Source organism: Bos taurus, chromosome 28 (assembly GCF_002263795.3).
Source record: "Bos taurus isolate L1 Dominette 01449 registration number 42190680 breed Hereford chromosome 28, ARS-UCD2.0, whole genome shotgun sequence".
Lineage (NCBI taxonomy): Eukaryota > Metazoa > Chordata > Mammalia > Artiodactyla > Bovidae > Bos > Bos taurus.
In genome coordinates this window covers 6719337-6743343 of record NC_037355.1, presented here as the reverse complement: position 1 = coordinate 6743343, position 24007 = coordinate 6719337, and the positions used below count along the sequence as shown (strand labels likewise).

General features: G+C 43.7%; 1 protein-coding gene across 1 annotated transcript in view; it reads right to left on the bottom strand.

Moving 5' to 3' along the window:
• SLC35F3 (solute carrier family 35 member F3) overlaps nucleotides 1-22610 on the bottom strand; it is a 434652-nt gene extending 412042 nt beyond the window's left edge. The window contains exons 1-2 of the mRNA NM_001192935.2: nucleotides 22558-22610; nucleotides 21964-22193 (exon numbers count right to left, since the gene is read on the bottom strand). Of these exons, the coding sequence (NP_001179864.2) occupies nucleotides 21964-22193; nucleotides 22558-22610 (283 nt within the window). The remainder of the gene's footprint in view (nucleotides 1-21963; nucleotides 22194-22557) is intronic.
• Nucleotides 22611-24007: the final 1397 nt, after the last annotated feature.

The following is a 24007-nucleotide window of genomic DNA, read 5'->3' as shown; positions in this document are numbered from 1 at the left end:
GATATTGTCCCTCCACTAGGGATGTTGTCACCATCTCTGCAGAGCTGCTCATCACAAAAGCTGCAAGGAATTTATTCAAAGCCCTAAAACAGTCTTATAGAAACAACACAGTGAAAGCCATGTTAAGTCTCTTGGTCACCCTTTTAGCTGCCTAAAAGGTATAACCCAGGACCAGGTAGGTACTCCTGTGGTTCAACAGGAAATCCTCATTTTCTTTAAGAGGTGCATTAGAACTGTTATTTCTCTTATTTTCCAAGCTTTGAAATGCAAACAGACTCTCCCATGGTTGAGTGTTCAACATAATTAATCAAAGAATATTCAGTCAATATATCTTTGGTTAATGTACCAAAAGAAATGAGAAAAAGTAGTGGAATGAAAAGAAACTCTTTCATCCATGTGTTTCCCTTTCCAGTGACTCAGTAGCAGGGTGTCAGCTCATACACACAGACGAAGTGATGCAGATGGGGCTGATTTGCTAGACAGGACCCAGATTTGTCTAGCCTCCTAATTTTCTTTTTTTTTTAAACAACCTCTCATTTACAGAATAGACGACTTCCTCTGATACTGTGGATAAATCTTAGACTCATTAAAATTCTAGGCTGGTGGGGATTCAGGAGGTAATCTTGCCAAATCCCTTCTTTCCTTTTAAATGTATTATTATTTTTCAAATTTTTGGCCACACCACGCAGCATGGGGCATCTTATTCCCAGACCTGGGATCAACCCATGTACCCTGCATTGGAAGTTCAGATTCTTAACCACTGGACCACCAGGGAAGTCCCACCAAATCCGTTCTTTGAACACAAAAACTAAAGGATGGCCAGGCTGGGTGAGGGACCAGGACAATGAGACCCAGTCGGTAAATGGCAGAACCAAGCCCAGCCTTCAGGTCTCCCCTAATGCCTGGTTCATTTCTTTACCCTTGTGGTAGCCTGCATCTGTGTGTGCTTGGTCATCCAGTCATGTCTGACTCTTTGTGACTCTATGGACTGTAGCCTGTCAGGTGCCTCTGTCCATTGGGTTTTTCAGGCAAGAATGCTGCAGTGATTACCATTTCCTTCTCTAGAGCCATCTGCCCAACTCTGGGACTGAACCTGCATCTCCAGTGTACCTTGTTTGGCAGGCAGAGTCTTTATCCCTGAACCACCTGGGAAGCCCTGCATTATCACATTATTCTTCTTTCCCCTCTATACAGGAAGCTGAAGGCAAGATGTTGGCGGGGCTGGCTCTCATCAAAAGGCTCAACTAGGGAAGGATTTACTTTTCTGCTTCTTTGGCTGTTGGGCAGTCTTCAGCTCCCTATGATTATAGAGCTAACAGCTTCAGTTTATTTGGTGGCGCGAGGCCACCCTCAAGTACTAAAGGCCACCCGCAGTTCTTTGTCACACAGGCCTCCAAAACATGGCCGACTGTTTCATCAAGGCTGGAGAGAAAAGATCTAAAGGGAGTTTGCTGGCAAGCTGGAATCTCATGTAACATAACATGACCATGGGAAGGATATCCCATCACCTGCCATATTCTATTGGTTAAAACCAAGTCACAGGTCCCACCCACACTCAAAAAGAGGGAATTACTCAAGGGCTAGACTTCTGAGGCAGACATCACGGGGGATCATCTTCAAGTTTGTCCGCCATGACACCACACCACCTGACATTCCCCTCTTGGATTGTGTAACCAGTGGGAATGAGGGTCAGTATTCATCTGAGATGACTACAAAGGTGGCCACAGAGCATCGCAAGGCACTTGTCACCTCTCCTCCCTCAGCTTAGCACCTTCACACATGCTTCTTCTCATAAAAACCGTTTGAAATTCAAACCCCACTCTTGCCTCCCACTCAGTACTCTTCCTCTGACCTTGTGCAGACTTGATTCTGAAACCAATCAATCCTTTCCACTCTCAGCTCATGGAAACTCGCTCTTAATAGACTGCAGCATTTCTGCTTTCTCTGTTTCACTGGGGATTCCAAAAGAGTCTCTCTTTCTGTCATTCATAACAAGATCTTCCCTCTTATCAAAAGGTGAAAGTGGAAGTTGCTCAGTCATCTCCAACTCTTTGCAAACCCAAGGTCGATACAGTCCATGGAATTCTCCAGGCCAGAATACTAGAGTGGGTAGCCTTTCCCTTCTCCAGGGGATCTTCCCAACCCAGGGGTCGAACCCAGGACTCCCACATTGCAGGCAGATTATTTACCAGCTGAGCCACAGGGAAGACCAAGAATACTGGAGTGGATATCCTATCCCTTCTCCAGTGGATCTTCCTGACCCAGGAATTGAATCAGGGTCTCCTGCATTGAAAGTGGATTCTTAACCAACTGAGCTATCAGGGAAGACCTTTTGCACAAGACAACCCCCATAATTTAAAATAATGTCTCCAATTAAATGCACTCATTTAGAGGCATAAGTAATATTATACCTGAGTAAATAAAATTGAGCAGGAGCCTGTAGAGCTCCTCAGTACAAAAGCTCTTCTGTATCCCCCATTTCTAGATTGGGCTTCCCAGATGGTACTAGTGGTAAAGAACCCACCTGCCAATGCAGGAGACATAAGAGATGTGGGTTTGATCCCTGGGTCGGGAAGATCCCCTGGAGGAGTATATGGCAACCTATTCCAGTATTCTTGCCTGGAAAATCCCCATGGACAGAGGAGCCTGGGGGAGTACGGTCCATAGGGTCACACAGAGTCTCAACTTAACACATGTATATGCACATTTCTAGAAAGAATGAAGAGACAGAGCCAAAGCAAAAACAACACCCAGGTGTAGATGTGACTGGTGATGGAAGTAAAGTCCAATGCTGTAAAGAACAATATTGCATAGGAACCTGGAATGTTAGGTCCATGAATCAAGGCAAATTGGAAGTGGTCAACAGGAGATGGCAAGAGTGAACACTGACATTTTAGGAATCAGTGAACTAAAATGGACTGCTGCTGCTGCTGCTGCTAAGTTGCTTCAGTCATGTCCGAGTCTGTGCAACCCCACAGACGGCAGCCCACCAGGCTCCCCCGTCCCTGGGATTCTCCAGGCAAGAACACTGGAGTGGGCTGCCATTTCCTTCTCCAATGCATGAAAGTGAAGTCGCTCAGTCGTGTCCAACTCTTAGTGACCCCATGGACTTCAGTCATTTCCAGGCAAACCACTCAATATCACAGTAATCCAAGCCTATGCCCCAACCAGTAATGCTGAAGTTGAACGATTCTATGATGACCTACAAGACCTTCCAGAACTAACATCCAAAACAGATGTCCTTTCATCATAGGGGACTGGAATGCAAAACTACAAGTCAAGAGATACCAGGAGTAAAGCAAATTTGGCCACGGAGTCCAAAATGAAGCTGGGCAAAGGCTAACAGAGTTTTGCCAAGAGAACACACTAGTCATAGCAAACACTCTCTTCCAACAACATGAGAGAAGACTCTACACATGGACATCACCAGATGGTCAACACTGAAATCAGATTAATTATATTCTTTGCAGTTAAAGATGGAGAAACTCAATACAGTAAGGAAAAACAAGACCAGGAGCTGACTGTGGCTCAGATCATGAACTCCTTATTGCCAATTTCAGACTTAAATTGAAGAAAGTAGGGAAAACCACTAGACCATTCAGGTATGACCTAAATCAAATCCCTTGTGATTATACAATGGAAGTCACAATTAGATTCATGGGATTAGATCTGATAAGAGTGACTGAAGAACTATGGACAGAGGTTCATGACATTGTACAGGAGGCAGTGATCAAGATCATCCCCAAGAAAAAGAAATGCAAAAAAGAAAAATAGTTGCCTGAGAAGGCCTTACAAATAGCTGAGAAAAGAAGAGATGTTAAAGGCAAAGAAGAAAGAAAAGATATACCCATCTAAATGCAGAGTTCCAAAGAATAGCAAGGAGAGATACGAAATCCTTCCTCAGTGATCAACGCAAAGAAACAGAGGAAAACGATAGAATGGATAAGATTAGAGATCTCTTCAAGAAAATTAGAGATACCAATGGAACATTTCATGCAAAGATGAGCACAAAAAGGACTGAAATGGTATGGACCTAACAGAAGCAGAAGATATTAAGAACAGGTGTCAAGAATACACAAAAGAACTGTACAAAAGAGACCTTCATGACCCAGATAATCACAATGGTGTGATCACTCACCTAGAGCCAGACATCCTGGAGTGCGAAGTCAAATGGGGCTTAGGAAGCATCGCAAAGCTAGTGGAGGTGATGGAATTCTGGTTGAGCTATTTCAAATCCTAAAAGATGATGCTGTGAAAGTGCTGCACTCAATATGTCAGCAAATTTGGAAAACTCAGCAGTGGCCACAGGACTGGAAATGGTTTTCCAATCATTCTAGGGATTAGAATGAAAAATGCAGTTTTCATTCTAATCCCTAAAAAAGTCAATGCCTGTTCATGGATTGGAAGAATCAATATAGTGAAAATGAGTATACTACCCAAAGCAATTTATAGATTCAATGCAATCCCTATCAAGCTACCAACGGTATTCTTCACAGAGCTAGAACAAATAATTTCACAATTTGTATGGAAATACAAAAAACCTCGAATAGCCAAAGCAATCTTGAGAAAAAAGAATGGAACTGGAGGAATCAACCTACCTGACTTCAGGCTCTACTACAAAGCCACAGTTATCAAGACAGTATGGTACTGGCACAAAGACAGAAATATAGATCAATGGAACAAAATAGAAAGCCCAGAGATAAATCCACACACATACGGACACCTTATCTTTGACAAAGGAGGCAAGAATATACAATGGATTAAAGACAATCTCTTTAACAAGTGGTGCTGGAAAATCTGGTCAACCACTTGTAAAAGAATGAAACTAGAACACTTTCTAACACCATACACAAAAATAAACTCAAAATGGATTAAAGATCTCAACGTAAGACCAGAAACTATAAAACTCCTAGAGGAGAACATAGGCAAAACACTCTCTGACATACATCACAGCAGGATCCTCTATGACCCACCTCCCAGAATATTGGAAATAAAAGCAAAAATCAACAAATGGGACCTAATTAACCTTAAAAGCTTCTGCACATCAAAGGAAACTATTAGCAAGGTGAAAAGACAGCCTTCAGAATGGGAGAAAATAATAGCAAATGAAGCAACTGACAAACAACTAATCTCAAAAATATACAAGCAACTCCTACAGCTCAACTCCAGAAAAATAAACGACCCAATCAAAAAATGGGCCAAAGAACTAAATAGACATTTCTCCAAAGAAGACATACAGATGGCTAACAAACACATGAAAAGATGCTCAACATCACTCATTATCAGAGAAATGCAAATCAAAACCACTATGAGGTACCATTTCACACCAGTCAGAATGGCTGCGATCCAAAAGTCTACAAATAATAAATGCTGGAGAGGGTGTGGAGAAAAGGGAACCCTCTTACACTGTTGGTGGGAATGCAAACTAGTACAGCCACTATGCAGAACAGTGTGGAGATTCCTTAAAAAACTGGAAATAGAACTGCCTTATGATCCAGCAATCCCACTGCTGGGCATACACACTGAGGAAACCAGAAGGGAAAGAGACACGTGTACCCCAATGTTCATCGCAGCACTGTTTATAATAGCCAGGACATGGAAGCAACCTAGATGTCCATCAGCAGATGAATGGATAAGAAAGCTGTGGTACATATTCACAATGGAGTATTACTCAGCCATTAAAAAGAAAACATTTGAATCAGTTCTAATGAGGTGGGTGAAACTGGAGCCTATTATACAGAGTGAAGTAAGCCAGAAGGAAAAACACCAATACAGTATACTAACGCATATATATGGAATTTAGAAAGATGGTAACAATAACCCTGTGTACGAGACAGCAAAAGAGACACTGATGTATAGAACAGTCTTATGGACTCTGTGGGAGAGGGAGAGGGTGGGAAGATTTGGGAGAATGGCATTGAAACATGTAAAATATCATGTATGAAACGAGATGCCAGTCCAGGATCGATGCACAATACTGGATGCTTGGGGCTAGAGCACTGGGACGACCCAGAGGGATGGTATGGGGAGGGAGGAGGGAGGAGGGTTCAGGATGGGGAACACGTGTATACCTGTGGCGGATTCATTTTGATGTTTGACAAAACTAATACAATTATGTAAAGTTTAAAAATAAAATAAAATTTTTAAAAAAGTCAATGCCAAAGAATGTTCAAACTATTGCACAATTGCACTCATCTCACACACTAGTAAAGTAATGCTCAAAATTCCCCAAGCTAGGCTTAACAGTACATGAACCATGAATTTCCACACGTTCAAGCTGGTTTTAGAAAAGGCAGAGGAACCAGAGATCAAATTGTCAACATCCGTTGGATCACTGAAAAAGCAAGAGAGTTCCAGAAGAACAACTACTTTTGCTTTATATGCCAAAGCCTTTGACAACAAACTATGGAAAATTCTTCAAAAGATGGGAATACCAGACTACCTTACTTGCCTCCTGAGAAGCCTGTATGCAGGTCAAGAAGCAACAGTTAAAACTGGACATGGAACAATGGACTGGTTCCAAATTAGGAAAGGAGTACATCAAGGCTGTATATTGTCACCCTGCTTATGTAACTTGTATACAGAGTACATCATGCGAAATGTCAGGCTGGATGAAGTAAAAGCTGGAATCAAGATTGCTAGGAGAAGTATCAATAACCTCAGATATGCAGATGACACCACCCTGATGGCAGAAAGCAATGAGAAACTAAAGAGTCTCTTGATGAAAGTGAAAGAGGAGAGTGAGAAAGCTAGGTTAAAACTCAACATGCAAAAAAAAAAAAAAGATCATGGCATCTGGTCCCATCACTTCATGGCAAATAGATGGGGAAACAATGGAAACAGTGAGAGACTTTATTTTTCTTGGGCTCCAAAATCACTGCAGATGGTGACTGCAGCCATGAAATTAAAAGACATTTGCTCCTTGGAAGAAAAGCTATGACCAACCTAGACAGCATGTTAAAAAGCCGAGACATTACTTTGCCAACAAAGGTCCGTCTAGTCCAAGCTATGGTTTTTCCTGTATTCATGTATAGATGTGAGAGTTGGACTAGAAAGGAAGCTGAGCACCAAAGAATTGATGCTTCTGAACTGTGGTATTGGAGAAGACTCTTGAGAGTCCCTCGGACTGCAATAGCAAACCAGTCAATCCTAAAGGAAATCAGTCCTGAGTATTCATTGGACTGAAGCTCCAATTCTTTAGTGATCTGATGCAAAGAACTGACTCACTGGAAGACCCTGATGCTGGGAAAGATTGAAGCCAGGAGGAAAAGGGGATGACAGAGGATGAGATGGTTGGATAGCATCACCAACTCAATGGACATGAGTTTAAGCAAGCTCCAGGAGTTGGTGATGGACAGGGAAGCCTGGCATGCTATAGTCCATGGAGTTGCAGAGTCAGACGTGACTGAGCAACTGAACTGAACTGATGCACGTTTCTAGAATAGGCTTCATTCAGCCTCCTAGACCTTCCCTGAGTTCCAGTGCACAGGTCCAACAGTTGCTACTCAGGGAAAAGAAGGGATGCCCATACAAGGGAGGAACAGTTAAGAAACAACATTGCAGCCCTGGGGCAGAGTATGGGTTCCCCCTCAAGGGATACATATAACCATACCTTTGAGCTGTTTTGCAGATACTGACACCCCAACAATGTGGGAGAAGTTAATCATATGTTGCCTACAAGCACAGAGACCCCAGAGCCATTAACCAGAAGGTTGACGCTGACTCCCACTTACCTCACCACCAACCAATCAGAAAAATGAGCACAAGCTGATCACGTTCTTTGAGCCAATTCTATAAAACTCTCACTAGCCCCTCCAGGTCGGACACACAGTTTTGAGGGCGTTAAGCCACTGTGGCCCCCCTTGCCTTGCAAAACAATAAAGTTATTGTTTTCTACTTTACCCCAACTATATCCAAGATTTGGTGTCGGGGTACAGAAGCTGGATTCGGCTTCAGTCCCTAAGAATTGATTTGAGTGATGGCACTTGCTGACCATTAGGAAGCATCAGTTCAAAAGATGTACAGCCTTCTCTCTGTGACGAGATTTGCACATGCTCAGCACCAAGAGAAGGTGGAAGTCAAAGGAGGCAAGCAAGATAGGAAGGGAGGAGTGAACAAGACACTGTCCTTCGACAACCCAGCCTCATCCTAGATTTTAACTCACACCTCTGAGACTTAGATTCATCCGCACATGGAAAAGTGACCCCAGGATCACCTCACACTGGTCACAATGACCATGATCAAAAAGTCTATAAATAACAAATGCTGGGGAGAATGTGGAGAAAAAGGAACTCTACTCTACTGTTAGTAAGAGTGAAAATTGGTGCAGCCATCATGAAGAATAGTATGGAGGTTCCTTAAAAAACTGAAAACAGAATTACCATATGACTCAGCAAGGGCTCCCCTGGTGGCTCACATGGTAAAGTATCTACCTGCAATGCAGGAGACCTGGGTTCGATCCCTGGGTAGGGAAGATCCCCTGGAGAAGGGAATGGCTACCCACTCCAGCATTCTTGTCTGGAGAATTTCATGGACAAAGGAACCTCACAGGCTACAGTTCACCAAGTTGCAAAGACTCAGCATGACTGAATGACTAACACTTTCACTTTCATGACCCAGCAATCCCATTCCTGGGCATATATCTGGAGAAAACCGTAATTCAAAAAGACACATGCACCCCAATATTCATGGCAGCACTATTTACAAGCCTTGGAAACAACCCAGATATCCATCTGAGTTGAAAGGATAAAGATGTGGTATGTACATACAGTGGACTCACCCCGAAAAAAGAATGAAATTATGTCATTTGCAGCAACGTGGATGAATCTAGAGATTATCACACTGAGTAGAGTAAGCCAGACAAAGACAAATACTGTGTATCACTTATATGTGGAATCTAAAAAATGTGATGCAGATTAACTTACAGAACAGAGACAGAGCCACAGATACAGAGGACAAACTTACAGTTGCAGTGGGGTGGGACATGGGAATAGATAGGGGGCGTAGGAGGGACATAATCATCCTACTATGCATAAAAAAGATAGCCACCAAGGATCTACTGTATAGCACAGGGAATTAGGTAAACTATGTTTACAATGTTTTGTAATTGCCTATAAGGGAAAAGAATCTGAGGGAAAAAAATATATATATGCACACATATATATGTATGACTGAATCACTCTGCTGCACACCTGAAACTATCAGAACAATGTAAATCGACTATACTTCAATAATATATATATATTCAAAATAATAGTCACATTAATCAGGATGTTTTGATTTTTGTTAACTTATAAAAGTAGAGCTGCCACTTGGAAATATCACATCTAGAAGAACTGGACAGTGTTATGATTCTTAGGCTGAACAACCAAGAGAAGAGCTTTAAAGGCATATTTCAGTGGACGTTGAGGATTTTCTCTTACAGGAACTGGAGAAACAGCATAGTAAGAACAGACAGCCAAGCAGGCAAGAACACGTAGAGCTGGAAGTAAATCTCAACTCCCCTGAATTCCAGTCTGTCCGCTGCTATTTCTGGTAGGGCTCAAGTTAGAGGAAGAAAAACGTCTCAGGTCTCAGGCAAGCTGTGTTCAAAACTGGAAAGAAACGGAATGCCTGCAACAGAAAACATTAGGGAAGAAATGTGCAGACTTAGTCACTTAATCTCATCTACTCATGAGTACACAAAAAAAGAAAACTACGTTTCAAGGCTGGGCTACAACAAATGAACAAATCAGAACTCTCACTATAGCAGCAGACAACTAGTTTCCAAAGGAACAGAAAAAGAGCTTTCCTGAGGTTCAGACCTGATCCAAAACATCTGATCCAAAATACCCCAAGATATTTAGTTATGGAAGCACTAAAAAGAAACATGGAGTCCACTTGTGGGATGGCCCTAAACAAGGAAAGTATGTAACTTCATGGACTAGGGTATGTCTGTCTGGTTTCTCCGTTCAATAGTTTCCTGGGAAATAGCTAATATGCCATATATTTAGTACAGCTTATCTAAGAAGTGAATATATTTACTGCCCATTAGAAGCAGTGAACTATTTGATGTCTGAATAAATGAAAGAGTGAGTAAATGAGTGACTGGATGAAAAAAATGAATGAATGGATTAATGATTAAATAAATATGCATTCATAGCAAGTTCCACTGTTTGATCTGTTACCAAGTCATTGACCAATGAACCTTCCCTTGAGTGGTATTTGAAATTCCCTGCAGTGATTTTCTGAAGTCCCTGCCTGACCCATGGGCTGCTCAAGAGGGAGCATGGTGGCAGTGGGGTCTGGTTTGAAAGTGTTCTTTTCTCCACCTTCCCAGCCACCACACTGAAAACCTTCCATGTATTCTGAGAGAAACACAAGACCCATGCAGGTTTCAGATAGAACAAACACAATGACATATGCACCACTAACCATTTTTCAGAATAAATTCGTGTTTCTAGAATAAATTTGAATTACAAAACCTTCATGGAACTGAAAACGTACCTATGGCATGAAATCAGATACACCTACCAAAGATGCTTATGTTAAATATTTAATAAAACAAAATGCTGACTTAAAAGAAAAGAGTTTGGATAAACCCTTGAAATCTGCTGTTCTGGGTTATGGCATTTAAATGGTCTTCAAACGATTTCAGTCTTTCTTTTAAAAGAACTGTACAGAGGACAGAAGTTCAAGTCCTTCCTCTGTATTATTTGCCACCATAATGCACTTGTCACTAAAGAGTGTTTTTTAAACTCCCACACATGCACGGCATGAGGAGACTACAGCACAAAACCCAAATATTTCATACCTACAATCATAATTATATTCTTTTTTTTAAGAACAGGGCATCTTAATATATGTTCACTGAAAATGAGCAAACTCTATAAAAAGAAAACTAAGAAAGCAAAAAGAAGCATCTTTCTTCTGACCCTACTGAAAAAACTCTGAGGATATATGCAAGCTTTTATAACACTACATGGGTACAAAGTAGATGATAAAGAAGGATAAAAATAATCCTTCTAAGAGATTCTTATCTGGCCAAGTACTATGGATGATACATAACAGACTGACAAGGAGCAAATGTGAATATCACAGAAAACATGTGTCAAAACCAGAAAATGGTTCTGAGAAGTTTACACTGAAGATTTCTCTGCCTCAGGAGTCCATTAACAGCCTCAAGCCTTCTCAGCTGCAAACCACCCGAGAGGAGCAATTTATTTCCTACCCTCTCAAAGATTGTCATAAGAAAAATGTGCTACCATCATTAACCAAAAAAACTGACCGGATTCCTGGGACTTCCTTGGTGGTCCAGTGGTTAAGAATTCAATACAGGGGACATGGGTTTGATTCCTGACTGGGAACGAAGATCCCACAAACCACGGAGCAACTAATCCCGAGGGCCACAACTAGAGTCGAGCGCTGCAACGGAAGATGCTGCATGATGCGACACAGATCCTGTGCGCTGCAACTAAGACCCAACAGAGCCAAGTAAATAAATATTTTTAAAAATTGACCGGATTCCTAACTGTCCAAGTCCCTTTATAGGCTTTGCTATATTACTCTACTGATCAACGCACAGTCACCAATGAATTGAACCAAAAGACATCATGTGTGTGTGTGTATTTTTAAAAAAGTTTACTTCAATCCTGACACAGGATAAGGAAATATTCAGTGCAGCTGGGCTTGCTAGATGTTCACCTCTTTCTGAAGCTCTCCAGTGATGGAGGCTCCAAAGCCTTCGTCATCTCAGCAGTCAGGAAGTGATTTCTTATTTCCAATGAAAAATTATTTGATATGTACATCCCTGTTGTGTCCTACATGGGCCTGAGCAGAAATGGCTTAAGACTCTTAAGCCAGGAGTCCACAGTTGCATGGAACAAAACGTAGCTTCTGCTCACTTCACAGGAAGGTGTCTCGTGGTGCTTGGAGGAGGAGCCACAACAAGATCTTGACCTTACAAGGAAATGGTACTCAGCATGGGGTGCAGGAAAATATCAAGGCTCTCTCTGGGTTGCTTACACACCTGCCTTATTCTTCCCTCTATGTGAACCAGCTTTCTCTGTCTCTCTATCCACACAAAAGCCAGAATGGCTCCCTCTTGGTTTCTCCTCCATTTAATAGACCATGCCACCCAGACCACAATCTCCTAGTTTTAATCTCAAATTCCAGGAGGGAGAAACTGATACAGCGACCCTGGGTCAAGGGTCCACTCCAATCTGATCCATGGTGTCCAGGAGGAAGATGATGCTAAGGGCCCACCCTGAAGATACAGTGCAGGGCAGTCATGGGGGTCAGGCTGAGCTGGGAAGATATTCCCAAAAGTGTCCACTCCAACTGTTCTCAGAAAGACATGCCATTTTCCTGATTCACCTCTCTCTCCCCCAATATTTAAATCTTGCCTCTAGAACATGTTTTAAATTCCAGTGACCCATTTTCTCTTCTTCCTTGTTCATTTCTTCCAAATCGTTTCTAAAGTGAAGTTATCAAAACGAGGCAAAACACTCTGACATGAGACTGGGAGTGGGATTGCATGCCAGTGTACTTAGGTGACCAAGTAGTGGGCGTCCCAAATCTTGACAGAGGAACACAATTAGAAGACTTCTGTGCAGGATAGTCCTGGAAGACCCCACAGAAATGGAGATGGAACTACTTCTGTGTGTGTCTAAATGGTCTTTTGCTAGTACATTTAATGAATGTTTATCGACTGAGGTGCCAGAGATACTCTCTGATCTGGGAACAGAATCATCACAGTTCTACGTTCCACGAGCCACACTGAGGACTGGAGACCCAGTGATGAGCCTTGCCCTTGCACAGCTCTCCATCTGTATATTTCAGACACATGATTAAGCTAGCCGTGACAACATGTAAGGGAAGTGACAGCCTCATGGGAGTCCTGGCAAGGATACCTCACCACATCCAGCACGGTCAGGACAGCTCCCTGGAAGAAGTGACGCTTAGACTGGGCCCTGGATGAGTCAGGTGGCATTTGTACCTCTGTGGCCCTTCTGGTGACACACAGCAGATGACCAGAGAACAGGGTCAGTTTCCGCTCACCGTCCAGCTTCATCTTGTACATTTCTGTGGTGCTACGTCCCAGCTGAGTTGGGTGACCTCCCAGTAACAGCTCATGTGCACTGCTGTGCATACACCATCCCTTTGCCCGAAATGCAACTCTTCCCTCCACCTACTTCCCGTGGTTTATTACTCCTCCAGGTTCTGATCCAAAACTCACCATTCCAACACCAACCTTTATCACACCCTATTGTTTCACTTGCCCCTTTCTCCAGTCTGTGAGATTTTAAGGCAAGAATTCTGTCTCCCATAACTTATATTCTGGAACGTCCAGATGCTAGAAAAGTTTGCAAGGGACTTACCTGTGGTAAAGAATCCGCTGGCCAGTGCAGGCGACATGGGCTTAATCCTTGGTCCAGGAAGATTCAACATGCTGCAGGACAACTAAGTCCGTGCTCTAGAGCCCGTGAGCTCCAACTACTGAGCCCACGCCCCTACAGCCTGTGCTCCACAAGAAGAGAAGCCATTGCAGTAAGAAGCCCGTGCACCCCAACTAGAGAGCAGCTCCCGCTCACCGCAACTAGAGAAAGCCCACACACAGCAATGAAGGCCCAGTGCAGCCAAAAATAAAATAAAATTTTAAGTTTGCAAAATGAATAAATGGAAATAAAGGTGCATTTCTGGATGCCAGGCAAAGGGCTTGATGCTGCTGCTGCTGCTGCTGCTAAGTCGCTTCAGTCGTGTCCGACTCTGTGTGACCCCATAGACGGCAGCCCACCAGGCTCCCCCGTCCCTGGGATTTTCCAGGCAAGAACACTGGAGTGGGTTGCCATTTCTTTCTCCAATGCATGAAAGTGAAAAGGGAAAGTGAAGTCGCTCAGTCGTGTCCAACTCTTTGCGACCCCACGGACTGCAGCCTACCAGGCTCCTCTGTCCATGGGATTTTCCAGGCAAGAGTACTGGAGTGGGGTGTTATTGCCTTCTCTGGGGCTTGATGCTAGATACAAATTATTTCATTTAATTCTCAAAACCATCCTGGAAAACAGTTATATTCGCCCCCGTTTTGTAGGTAAGAAAACAGAGGCTGGAAGAGATGAGTAACTTGTCAGCACTGACACTGCTGAGATAAGAGGGCAGCTCCCGGGGCAGATTTCATTCCCTCCACTTCTCCCAACAACACAGATAATACTGTGGTTGTCCCCTCCTTCCTGAGGGGCTACAATTCAATCAACATCCTTATCAACTCTCACTGAAACACTTAACAGAGTTCAACAGCTCATACACACGTGGATTCATTTTTTAACACAACTCACCTGATTTTTTCAGCCACTTAAGGCAAGGAGAAACACTCACCGCTGGAGTGATTTCTCTTAGACTAGGCACTTTGTAGAGACTCAGAACAGACTTACGAAGAACAGTGAGAAATCTCCTTGCCCAGGCCTCTTCTATGGCCAGGAAGACTAGGTTTTCCTGGAGTGAGAATTTGGATCATTAGCAAACGGTTTATAACCAACGACCGATGATCTAAGTGTCCTGGAGACAAACATGTTCTCTTAAAAAAGAATCATTCTGCATTTTAATCCTGTCTAATCTCAGAAAAATACTTACTAAATTGTTAGTGTGTATTCATATTCAGGAATAAAACTGACTCTCTGTAGATGTTAGAAAATATTATGCTTTATTCCTGCCTTCCAACTTTTTTTCCTTTAAAATCTTTTCCATCTATAATGCCATTTGCAGGAACACAGGTGGACCTAGAGATCGTAATACTAAGTGAAGTAAGTCAGAAAGAAAAAGACAAATACCATATGATATCACTTCTATGTGGAATTGAAATAGGAGAGAAATGAACTTATCTACAAAACTGAATCAGATTCACAGACACAGAGAACAGACTTCACGGTTGTGGGGGAAGGGATGGTTTAGGAGTTTAGGATTAGAAGATGCAAACTGTTATAAAAAAAATGAATATGCAAGGTCCCACTGTATAGCACAGGGAACTCAATTCAATATCCTGTAATGAGCCATAAGGGAAAAGAATATGAAACGGAATACATAAGAAATCTTTTCAATCTTTAATTTCATATGCCAAGCTCCACTGTAAAATGACCTTTTACAACCAAATTATACTTCTCTTCCAAGTGGGTCATTTTTGAATTGCTGACCTGACCTTTACTATTTTGGGAGGATCAAACAGAAGTTACTCACTAAGAATTCAATTATACTATGAGCCACTGTTCCAGTTATCACTAGAAACAACATCAGCAACCTCTACTCATGCACTGGTCTGAAAGGGCAGAGTGAGTAGAAAGACTGTCCTTCTCCAAAAAACTCTCCCTCTCAACTTACAGAAACCCTTCCTAGTATTTGAAAACTAAAGGACCCTGAAAACAAGGAAAAACATGCTTTTTCCTTGTCATGAGGTGAGTTATTCAATGCCCCGCATTTTCTACCTTGGGCTACAAAACCTCCCCCCAGATAAACTGGGCTTTGCTCAGTATTCCACACGCTCTTAGTCTTGATTCAAGCAGTCAATGGCAGGCCAGGATGGACCAGAGATGTGGTGTTCATGTGGGACTAGCCTACCCTCTACTCTACAGATGACTTAAAACTACACTCATCAGAATTTTTTAAAAAATCAATGGACAAAGCAGATGTGGCATAGACAGACAGATCTACAATGGAATATTATTCAGCCACAGAAAGGGAAAAAACTGTGCTGTTTGCAGAGATGTGGATGGACCCGGAATCTGTCATACAGAGTGAAGTAAGTCAGGAAGAGAAAAACAAATAATCATGTATTAACACATATATGTGCTAGAAAAATGGTACAGAGGAACCTATTTGCAGGGCAGGAATAGAGAGGCAGACATAAAGATGGACTTTGAACTGGAAGACTGCAATGTGCATGGCCATGTGTAAAACAGAGAGCTAGGGGGAAGCTGCCATATAACAGAGGGAGCTCAGCTCTGTGTGATGACCTAGAGGGATGGGATGAGGGATGAGGTGGGAGGAAGCTCCAAGAGGGAGGGGGTGTATGTACACCCATAGCCGATTCACTTCATTGTACAGCAGAAACCAACATAACATTGTAAAGTAACCATATCCCGATTTTTAAAAATTATTTGTATTAATATTCACATATACGAGCACCATGCACACTACACGGAGTATTAAATGCGCTCAGGAGACAAGTGTACTTCATTTTAAGCAATAAACATGACCTCTCCAAAAGCTATTCCTAGAAAATTTCTTTACTAGAAAATGCTGTGAGCTCACTATTTGAAAACATCCTTTAGGGAAACAAAGGATGTGTGCAAAATAACACATCCCTGCTAAAATGTAAATAATGTATCTATTTTCCAGATGTAAGTATTTGTGGATTTCTATTTCTTGACAAGGACATACCTCAGCTGTGAACATCTTCTCCAAACTGATCTGTGTATGCTGGCATGGAGTAAATACTCTCAAAAACTGTGCTAAATAAGTGATTTCCCTGGTGGTCCAAGGGCTAAGACTCCATGTTCCCAATGCAAGGGGGCTGGGTTCGATCCTGGTTGGGGAACTAGACCCCACATGCTCAACTAAAGATCCCACATGCAGCAACAAAGATCAAAAAGTCCAAGTGCTGCAACCAAGACCTAGCACAGCCAAATTAAATGAATAAATAAAGCTTTGCTAAAGGAATAAGTGAAAATAAAGGGACATATATAGATGCTCTTTTATCTTGCATAAGAACCTCCGTCTGAGATCTCCAAGATCCACAACTTCAATCATTCTGTAACCAAATGCGGCCAGTCCCCCACAGCATCCAGGGCCTGGGGCCTCACTGTCCACTTTTAGGATGGCTCATTCCTGGTCTCTGGTCCTCCCCCTGCCCTCCACAGTCATCTCCTCCCCTCCACAGGCATCTCCTCCCCAACTGGTGTCTATCCCAGAGAATTATGAAAGGAAGAGGGAGGTAGAAGAGAGTCCAGCTGGCCATTTCTCTTCTGCTGTGGCCCTGGTGGCAGGGGAAAGGAAGTCACTAGAAAAGCTGTCCTATATTCCTATATAGAAAAATGGTATCAGTTCAGTTCAGTTCAGTTCAGTCGCTCAGTCGTGTCCAACTCTTTGCGACCCCATGAATCGCAGCACGCCAGGCCTCCCTGTCCATCACCAACTCCCGGAGTTCACTCAAACTCATGTCCATCGAGTCAGTGATGCCATCCAGCCATCTCATCCTCTGTCGTCCCCTTCTCCTCCTGCCCCCAATCCCTCCCAGCATCAGAGTCTTTGCCAATAGATGACCTTATTTCTACAACAGAAACAGAGAACAAAGGTGTGGACACAAAGGCAGTAAAGGGGGGATCAGATGAACCGGGAAACTGGCCCTGACACACATACACTATTGACACTACGTATAAAATAGACAGCTAATGCGTACCTATCACATAGCGCGGGGACTCTACTCAGTGCTCTGTGGCGACCTAAATGGGAAGGAACTCCCCAAAGGAGGGGATATATACATACATACACATATAGCTGATTCACTTCACTGTACAATAGAAACCAATATAACACTGTAAAGCAACTACACTCCAACAACAATTTTAAAAAATGAAAAGCTATCCAAACTGTTCTGAATTCTCGAGCACTTTCTACAGGGTATCAATTTACAGTGAGTGGTTTCAGAATCACGTTAGCTGCAGAAGCAACCAGTTCTTTGCAGAAGGTGGTTTATTGTAGCCTGGCCCCTCCTGGAAACACAAGACGCAGTCTAGGAAGAAGGAAGAGAAGGCCAAGAATTGAGAAGGCAGGCCCGCTAAGTGAGCACTACTGCTCCAGGTAAGATAGTTCACTTGCAGCAGAAATTTGGAGTGAGGCTAAATGAGGACTCTTCACCTCTCCAGGAAACATCTGGCATTGTTTGGAAACACTTTTGGTTGTCACAGCTTGCGGGAGGGGTGTACTACAGGCCAGGGATGCTGCTAAACACCCTTCTATGCACAAGATGTTTCCCCCCCGGCTCCGCCTCCATAATAAAGGATTATTCAGTGACCAAGTGTCAGTAGCATTGAAGATGAGAATCCCTGGGTTAAATGAAAGTGTGCCATCAAGAATTCTGGCCCACTGTGGCAAGGCCTATATTTCAAGTAAAATAGTCATATAAAGTCAGAATTTCCATAAAAACCAAAGAAGAATTCTGCTCCATGTATATCCCTATGACTGACCCATGTGGATGTACAGCAGAAACCAACACAACACTGTAATTATCCTTCAATTAAAAATAAATAAATTAAGAAAAAAAAAGAATTCTGGTCTATCGTGGTTGCCAAGATGGATGCAGGTGAGGGAAGGATGGATTGGGAATTTGGGATTAGCAGATACAAACTATTATATATAGGATGGCTAGACAACAAGGTCCTACTATATAGCACAGGGAATTATATTCAATATCCTGTAATAAACCATAATGGAAAAGAAAATGAAAAGGGATATCTGTATAACTGAATCACTTTGTTGTACACAAGAAATGAATACATTTTTAATCAACTATACTTCAATTAAAAAAATCATGAGGGTTTGCCATAGGCATGCAAGATTATTTAACTCTATAAAATCAGTCAATACAATTGCTATATTAGAATAAACTAAAGCCACTTAAAAAAAAAAAAAAGGATTCTAGTCTAGTCTATGGTTCAGAAAGCCAAAGATGGCACTCACCATGGAAGAATAAGGAAAGGATAAAGCAAATTCCAAGCTAACATAAGTGAGCATAAAGAACTAAACAATACAAAGTGTTATGATGTACATTCAAAGGTTTTCTCGCTCAGAGATCAATGTTTCAGGTCATATCCATTCCCTCGTTCAACAAACATTAACTGAGCAACTACTTTGGACCACATGCCTTCTGGGCTCTGGATACACTTACAGCTGGGAAGCCAAGGACTTCCTAAGAATGAAAGTGAAAAGTGTTAATTACTCAATTGTGTCCAATTATTTGCAACCCCATGGACTGTAGTCCACCAGGCTCTTCTGTCCATGGAATTCTCCAGGCAAGAATACTGCAGTGGGTAGCCATTCCCTTCTCCAGGGGATCTTTCCAATGCAGGGATCAAACCTGAGTCTCCTGCTTGGCAGGCAGACTCTTTACTGCCACCAGGGAAGGCACCCCTAAGAATACTGTCCAGCAGTATTTTTGTTCAGAAACAGGGAATGTGGAATTGGAGGACTGTGGCTACTGAAAAGAGGAATCCCACCCTTCCACCAGCTTATAGCTTAATCCTCAGTTGAATGTTACATACAAACCATCCCTCTCAGACCCGGGGGCCTGTAGGATTTTTTTAAAAAACAATTATTCACAAAAAGTCCCTTGTCTACAGGGAAATTCGTTCATCTCATTGACTGGGCTCAGAGTCTTGAGCAAAGATTATTCCTGCTCTGTTCCCAATTACCTCATTTATCTTCACTGCCCCGAACAAGGGCTTCCCTGATGGCTCAGTTGGTAAAGAATCCACCTGCAATGCAGGAGATCCTGGTTCGATCCCTGGGAAGGGAAGATGCTCTGGAGAAGTCCACCCACTCCAGTATTCTGGCCTGGAGAATTCCATAGACTGCATAGTGCATGGGGTAGCAAAGAGTTAGACACGACTGATGAACAAAGTCTAAAAATTAAGAGGACAACAATGAATACTTGGTCAACCCATAATATCTGCTGCTATAAAGGCAGCTTACACTCTCCACGAACCCAGACACCCTCACTGTCAATTCCCTCAGTGGGGACACAGAGAAGCCACTTTGAAAGACGAATCAAAGTGACATCATAATATCAAGGATAAGGCTTGGAACATTCCCTAACTTGCTCTTGACACCCTGAGAAGAGTATTTTGTAATCATCATCTCTTCCAGTTTGTTGAGTGTAATTATTAACCAATAAAATAACTCACTGATACCGACAGATAAACCTTTATTTTTCCTTTTTTTCCTACTTGGGTAGAAATGGAAAACAGCCAAAGGACTGACCTAAAACATGCTTGGCAACATTAATAAAACATGAGCTTCTTTAAATTTAAAACCAAAATCCAATTAATTCATCAAATTGTCAGTTGTCACCTCAAGCATTTTAGTAAAAAGGAGATCTCTTGGAATAAAGAAGAATCTTCACAGGAATAGAGGTCGGAGTAAAGTGATTTTTCTTATCACAATGATCACTGTAGCCTTATCCCCTGATTTTTACTCTTTCAATGAAGCCCCAGAGAAGGTATTTAAGAATACCACTGGTGGTACAAGAGACTCATTTTCCATATGGTCTTTTCCCTGCCTTAATTTTTAAGTGTATTTGTACCAAACACAATCAATCACTGCTGTAAGCTCCCCACTGACACCCAGAGTCATGAACCTTGGTGGAAATTTCTACAAAGCACACAGGACCAGTCATAAATAGATTTACAATGATAAATCTTACTACTTCAGGGCCTAAATAGACAATGCTAAGAAGGCTGTAATTTGTACAATTGTCTTTATTTAGACAATTCTCATTTCTTATTAAGAGAGCTGAGAACAGAAATAAGAGACAATGTCTAATAGAAATTTAGAAAGCAGAAACAGAAACTGAGAGTCCTACCCTTATCTATAAGAGAAATCGTTTCCAATGGGTTTTCTTTCTCTTATCCTATACCCAGTGTTTCTCAGCTGAAAAGAAATCTTGGTCTCTTCCTTGTGTGATCCAAAGCCCGTTTATCAGCTACAATTCTAGCATTAGCACCAGGAGATTGGAGGAGACGCAGATAACCTTTTAAAGACTGATACGGAGTTAAATGCAATCACTCTCATCCTTTAAAAACAAGTAAAGGCGTGAAACAAAACATTATAAAATTATTTGCTTCCTCCTGCACATAACTTAAAAGTTACCAGCTAACCGCCAGCATACCACTGACCTTTGGCTTGGAACCAAGGGCTTTAGGGAAAAACTAAAGGTAGACATATTTTTAGAACTCAATATGATTAATTTACAAAAGCCTGATTTTTTTTTTCCTGAAGACTGATAAAATATGTTCCAATTTCAAGGACTGAAGGATAAAACCACATCTCAGAATAATTAAGCTGTTAGTCTTGATTACAAATGGAATGAAGCAATACTCATTTCTTGGACTGACTGAGGTGGTAAATGGCTCTCTTTCTGCTTGTGGAACAAGTGATGGAATCACCAAATTATAATTTACAGTTATAGGTTCCAGAGTTCATTGTAGCCAACTTCTCTCTTCCAAATGAGAGAAAGAAATCCCCCCAAATTAGTCCTGATCACACAGGTAATGTCTGTATAAACTGATCCCAGCATTGCCAAAGCCATCAGCTGGAGCCACTGGCAAAGAAAAGTTTCGGCTGCTCCACCTGGCACCAACCATTCATCTCTCAAGGACCAAATGCCAATCGCTAGAATGATCCATAGGCAACCTCCAAACTGAGGACAAAGGGAATGAAAGAGATCTAAAACGAAGACCCCAATAATTCCTGCATCATCAGGCCTAAGGGATCCAGGGAAGAGTTAAAATCCAGGCGTGCCGAGTCTGCGGTTTCTCACTAAGCCAGCTGAGACCCAAGCCGGGACAGCTAACACTTTCGGATCCACAGAGAAGCCACACAGGACAAGAATACACTGAGTTTCCAATCTCCTGTGACACCTCAAGTGCAAGGAGATAAAGACAGAGAGATGCCTGTGGGAAGGAGACAGGGTGTTAAGAAAACGGATCAGAAATTCCTAAAGGTCCGAGAGAACCGTCTCCAGGCCTCTTCCTAAAACTTGCAAACCTGGGTCTGTGTGTGCGGACAGGACAGCAGGGAGGGGCTGGACTCGTGTCTGGGCGCGCTCCCGGAGACTGCTGAGCCAACTGCAAGGCAGATGCGCCAGAGGACCAGGAAAATGGGGCCGGGGCGGAGGCGGGGTGGGGGGCGGGCACCTGGAGGGTACTTGGTGGGGGGTCTTACTTTTGTAGCTCGTCGCCCAGGGCTGGTAGCCGTAGTAGCCGGTGATGCGCAGGATCCGCTCCTCGATGGACGTGAGCCCCACGGGCCCGCTGGTGAGGTCCTCCACCGAGCGCGACCATTTCAGATCCTCCTTAATCGCCTCGTCCACCACCAAGTATTTGAGCTGCCGGAGCTGGGGGCTGATGTCGGACAGTCTCCGGGGGCTGACGTCCGGTGACCTCCTCATGCCACTGAGGCCGCGGGCAGATTGGTAGGGAGGGACAGAAGGGGCGGGGGAGAATGTGGGTGAGATCCCAGGGCTAGCTGGGCGCAGCCGGGGGCCCTCTACGGGAAGGTGCGGCCCTTCCCCGCTCCACCGCCCCCACCCCCAGCTCCCTCGGCAGCCTGGGCGTCGGGTCCCGTCTCTGGAGCCGGGCACTGGGCGCTTCGGGGCAGAGCAGGTTGGGGCGAGTGGCGAGGGAGAGGATGCCCTAAACTTCCCAAACAGCTCCGCTGCGCGCGCCGCCCCCTCCCCAGCTTCAGACTGCCCGTGTCTCAGCTGCCGAAGGCCACCCCGCCGCCCGCTCGCGCACCCGCACCCGGGGCGCTACTCACATGGCGATGCCTTTGCCCCTGGGTGCGCTGCCGGGAAACTCTCGGATCCCCATAGGCAATGTCAGAGTAGGGCCGGGAGCTCCCAGACTTGAGGCTGAGGGGCCGCGGGCCCGAGCTGCCCGCGGCCGCGGCCTCTGGGAAGGTGGGCGCGAGGCCCGGCGAGGGTCCCCACGCCGCCCCGGCGCGCCCGCGCCACGGTCCGCGAAAGCCTCGGCGGTGTGCGGCGCGATGCGGGCGCGGCGGCTCAGCCCGGCTCCAGCCGGTCCGCGGGGCTCGCTGCAGCCCGCCGGCCGCAGGGCAGTGCCAGCGCCGCGCCCCTTGCCTGTAGCCGCCGCCACCGCCCCGGGCACACGGCAGGCGCGGGAGCCCCCGAACCCGGAGAGCGCCGGCGGCGGTATGCGCTCTCGAGGCACCTGGGCGGACCGGAGGTGCTGGCCCGCAAACGCGGGAACCAGGCGGGGGCGCTGTTGCCCCCTTCCCGCCGCCCACGAGTGCGCGGGGCTCCGGAGCCCGCACCAGCCGCCCGCGCTCCGCCTCGCAACCTGGGGCTAGGGGCGCGCTCCTCCTCCCCTCTCTTAGGACCTATCATATCATTCTGTTCCTGGTTCAGCAGTTCAGCTCAGTTTCAATCTCTTTTTCTCTTTCCTCCTTCTAAAATAATGAGCAAAAACTACTTGGAAAGACAGAAACCTGGTTCCAAACCCACCAAAATCATGCTCAGAATGCCAAATGCATAAATGGCATTTCATAGTCAAAGCTGAGACACTAGTGACTTGATTTATTGTGCTGTGGGCATCCTTCGGTCACCCCTGGCCCTCAGAGAGTTTACATTCTCGTGCTGACCCTGCTACTAAGTCAGTTCTGTCTTCTTAGATTTCTACTTTATTTACCTTCTAATTTTTTTTTTCTTCTGTCTGCAAATCATTCTTTCTAGAACACCTAATCAGTTTTCATAATGTTATTTTTCTGTTATAAAAAAAATACATATAGGTTCATTCTGAAGAATTTAGAAAATACAGAAATAGGTAAAGAAGAAAATTCTCAATTTTCAGCCCAAAAGGACTACTTTGAACTAAGTAGTCCACAAATTTTTCCACTCTTTTTTTTAATCAATCCAAAAACCCTTTTTCACAAAATCAGGATGGAACTGTACACACTGCTTTTGGTACTTTTTTATATTAAAATTATATTGTGTCTCAGCAAATTAAGAATAGAGAGGACTTCCTCACATTATAAAAGACATCTTCAAAAACCTACAGTTAGTATCATACCAAATGGAAAGAAACTACAAACTTCCTTAGGTTAGGAGCATGGCAAGGATGTCTCATCACTCCTCTTCAATATTCTACTGCAAGTCCTAGCTAATACTATTAGATAAGAAAAGGAAATTTAAAAGTTTGTCTATTGGGAAGAAAGAAATAAAACTACTCTTTGTTCACAGATGACATCA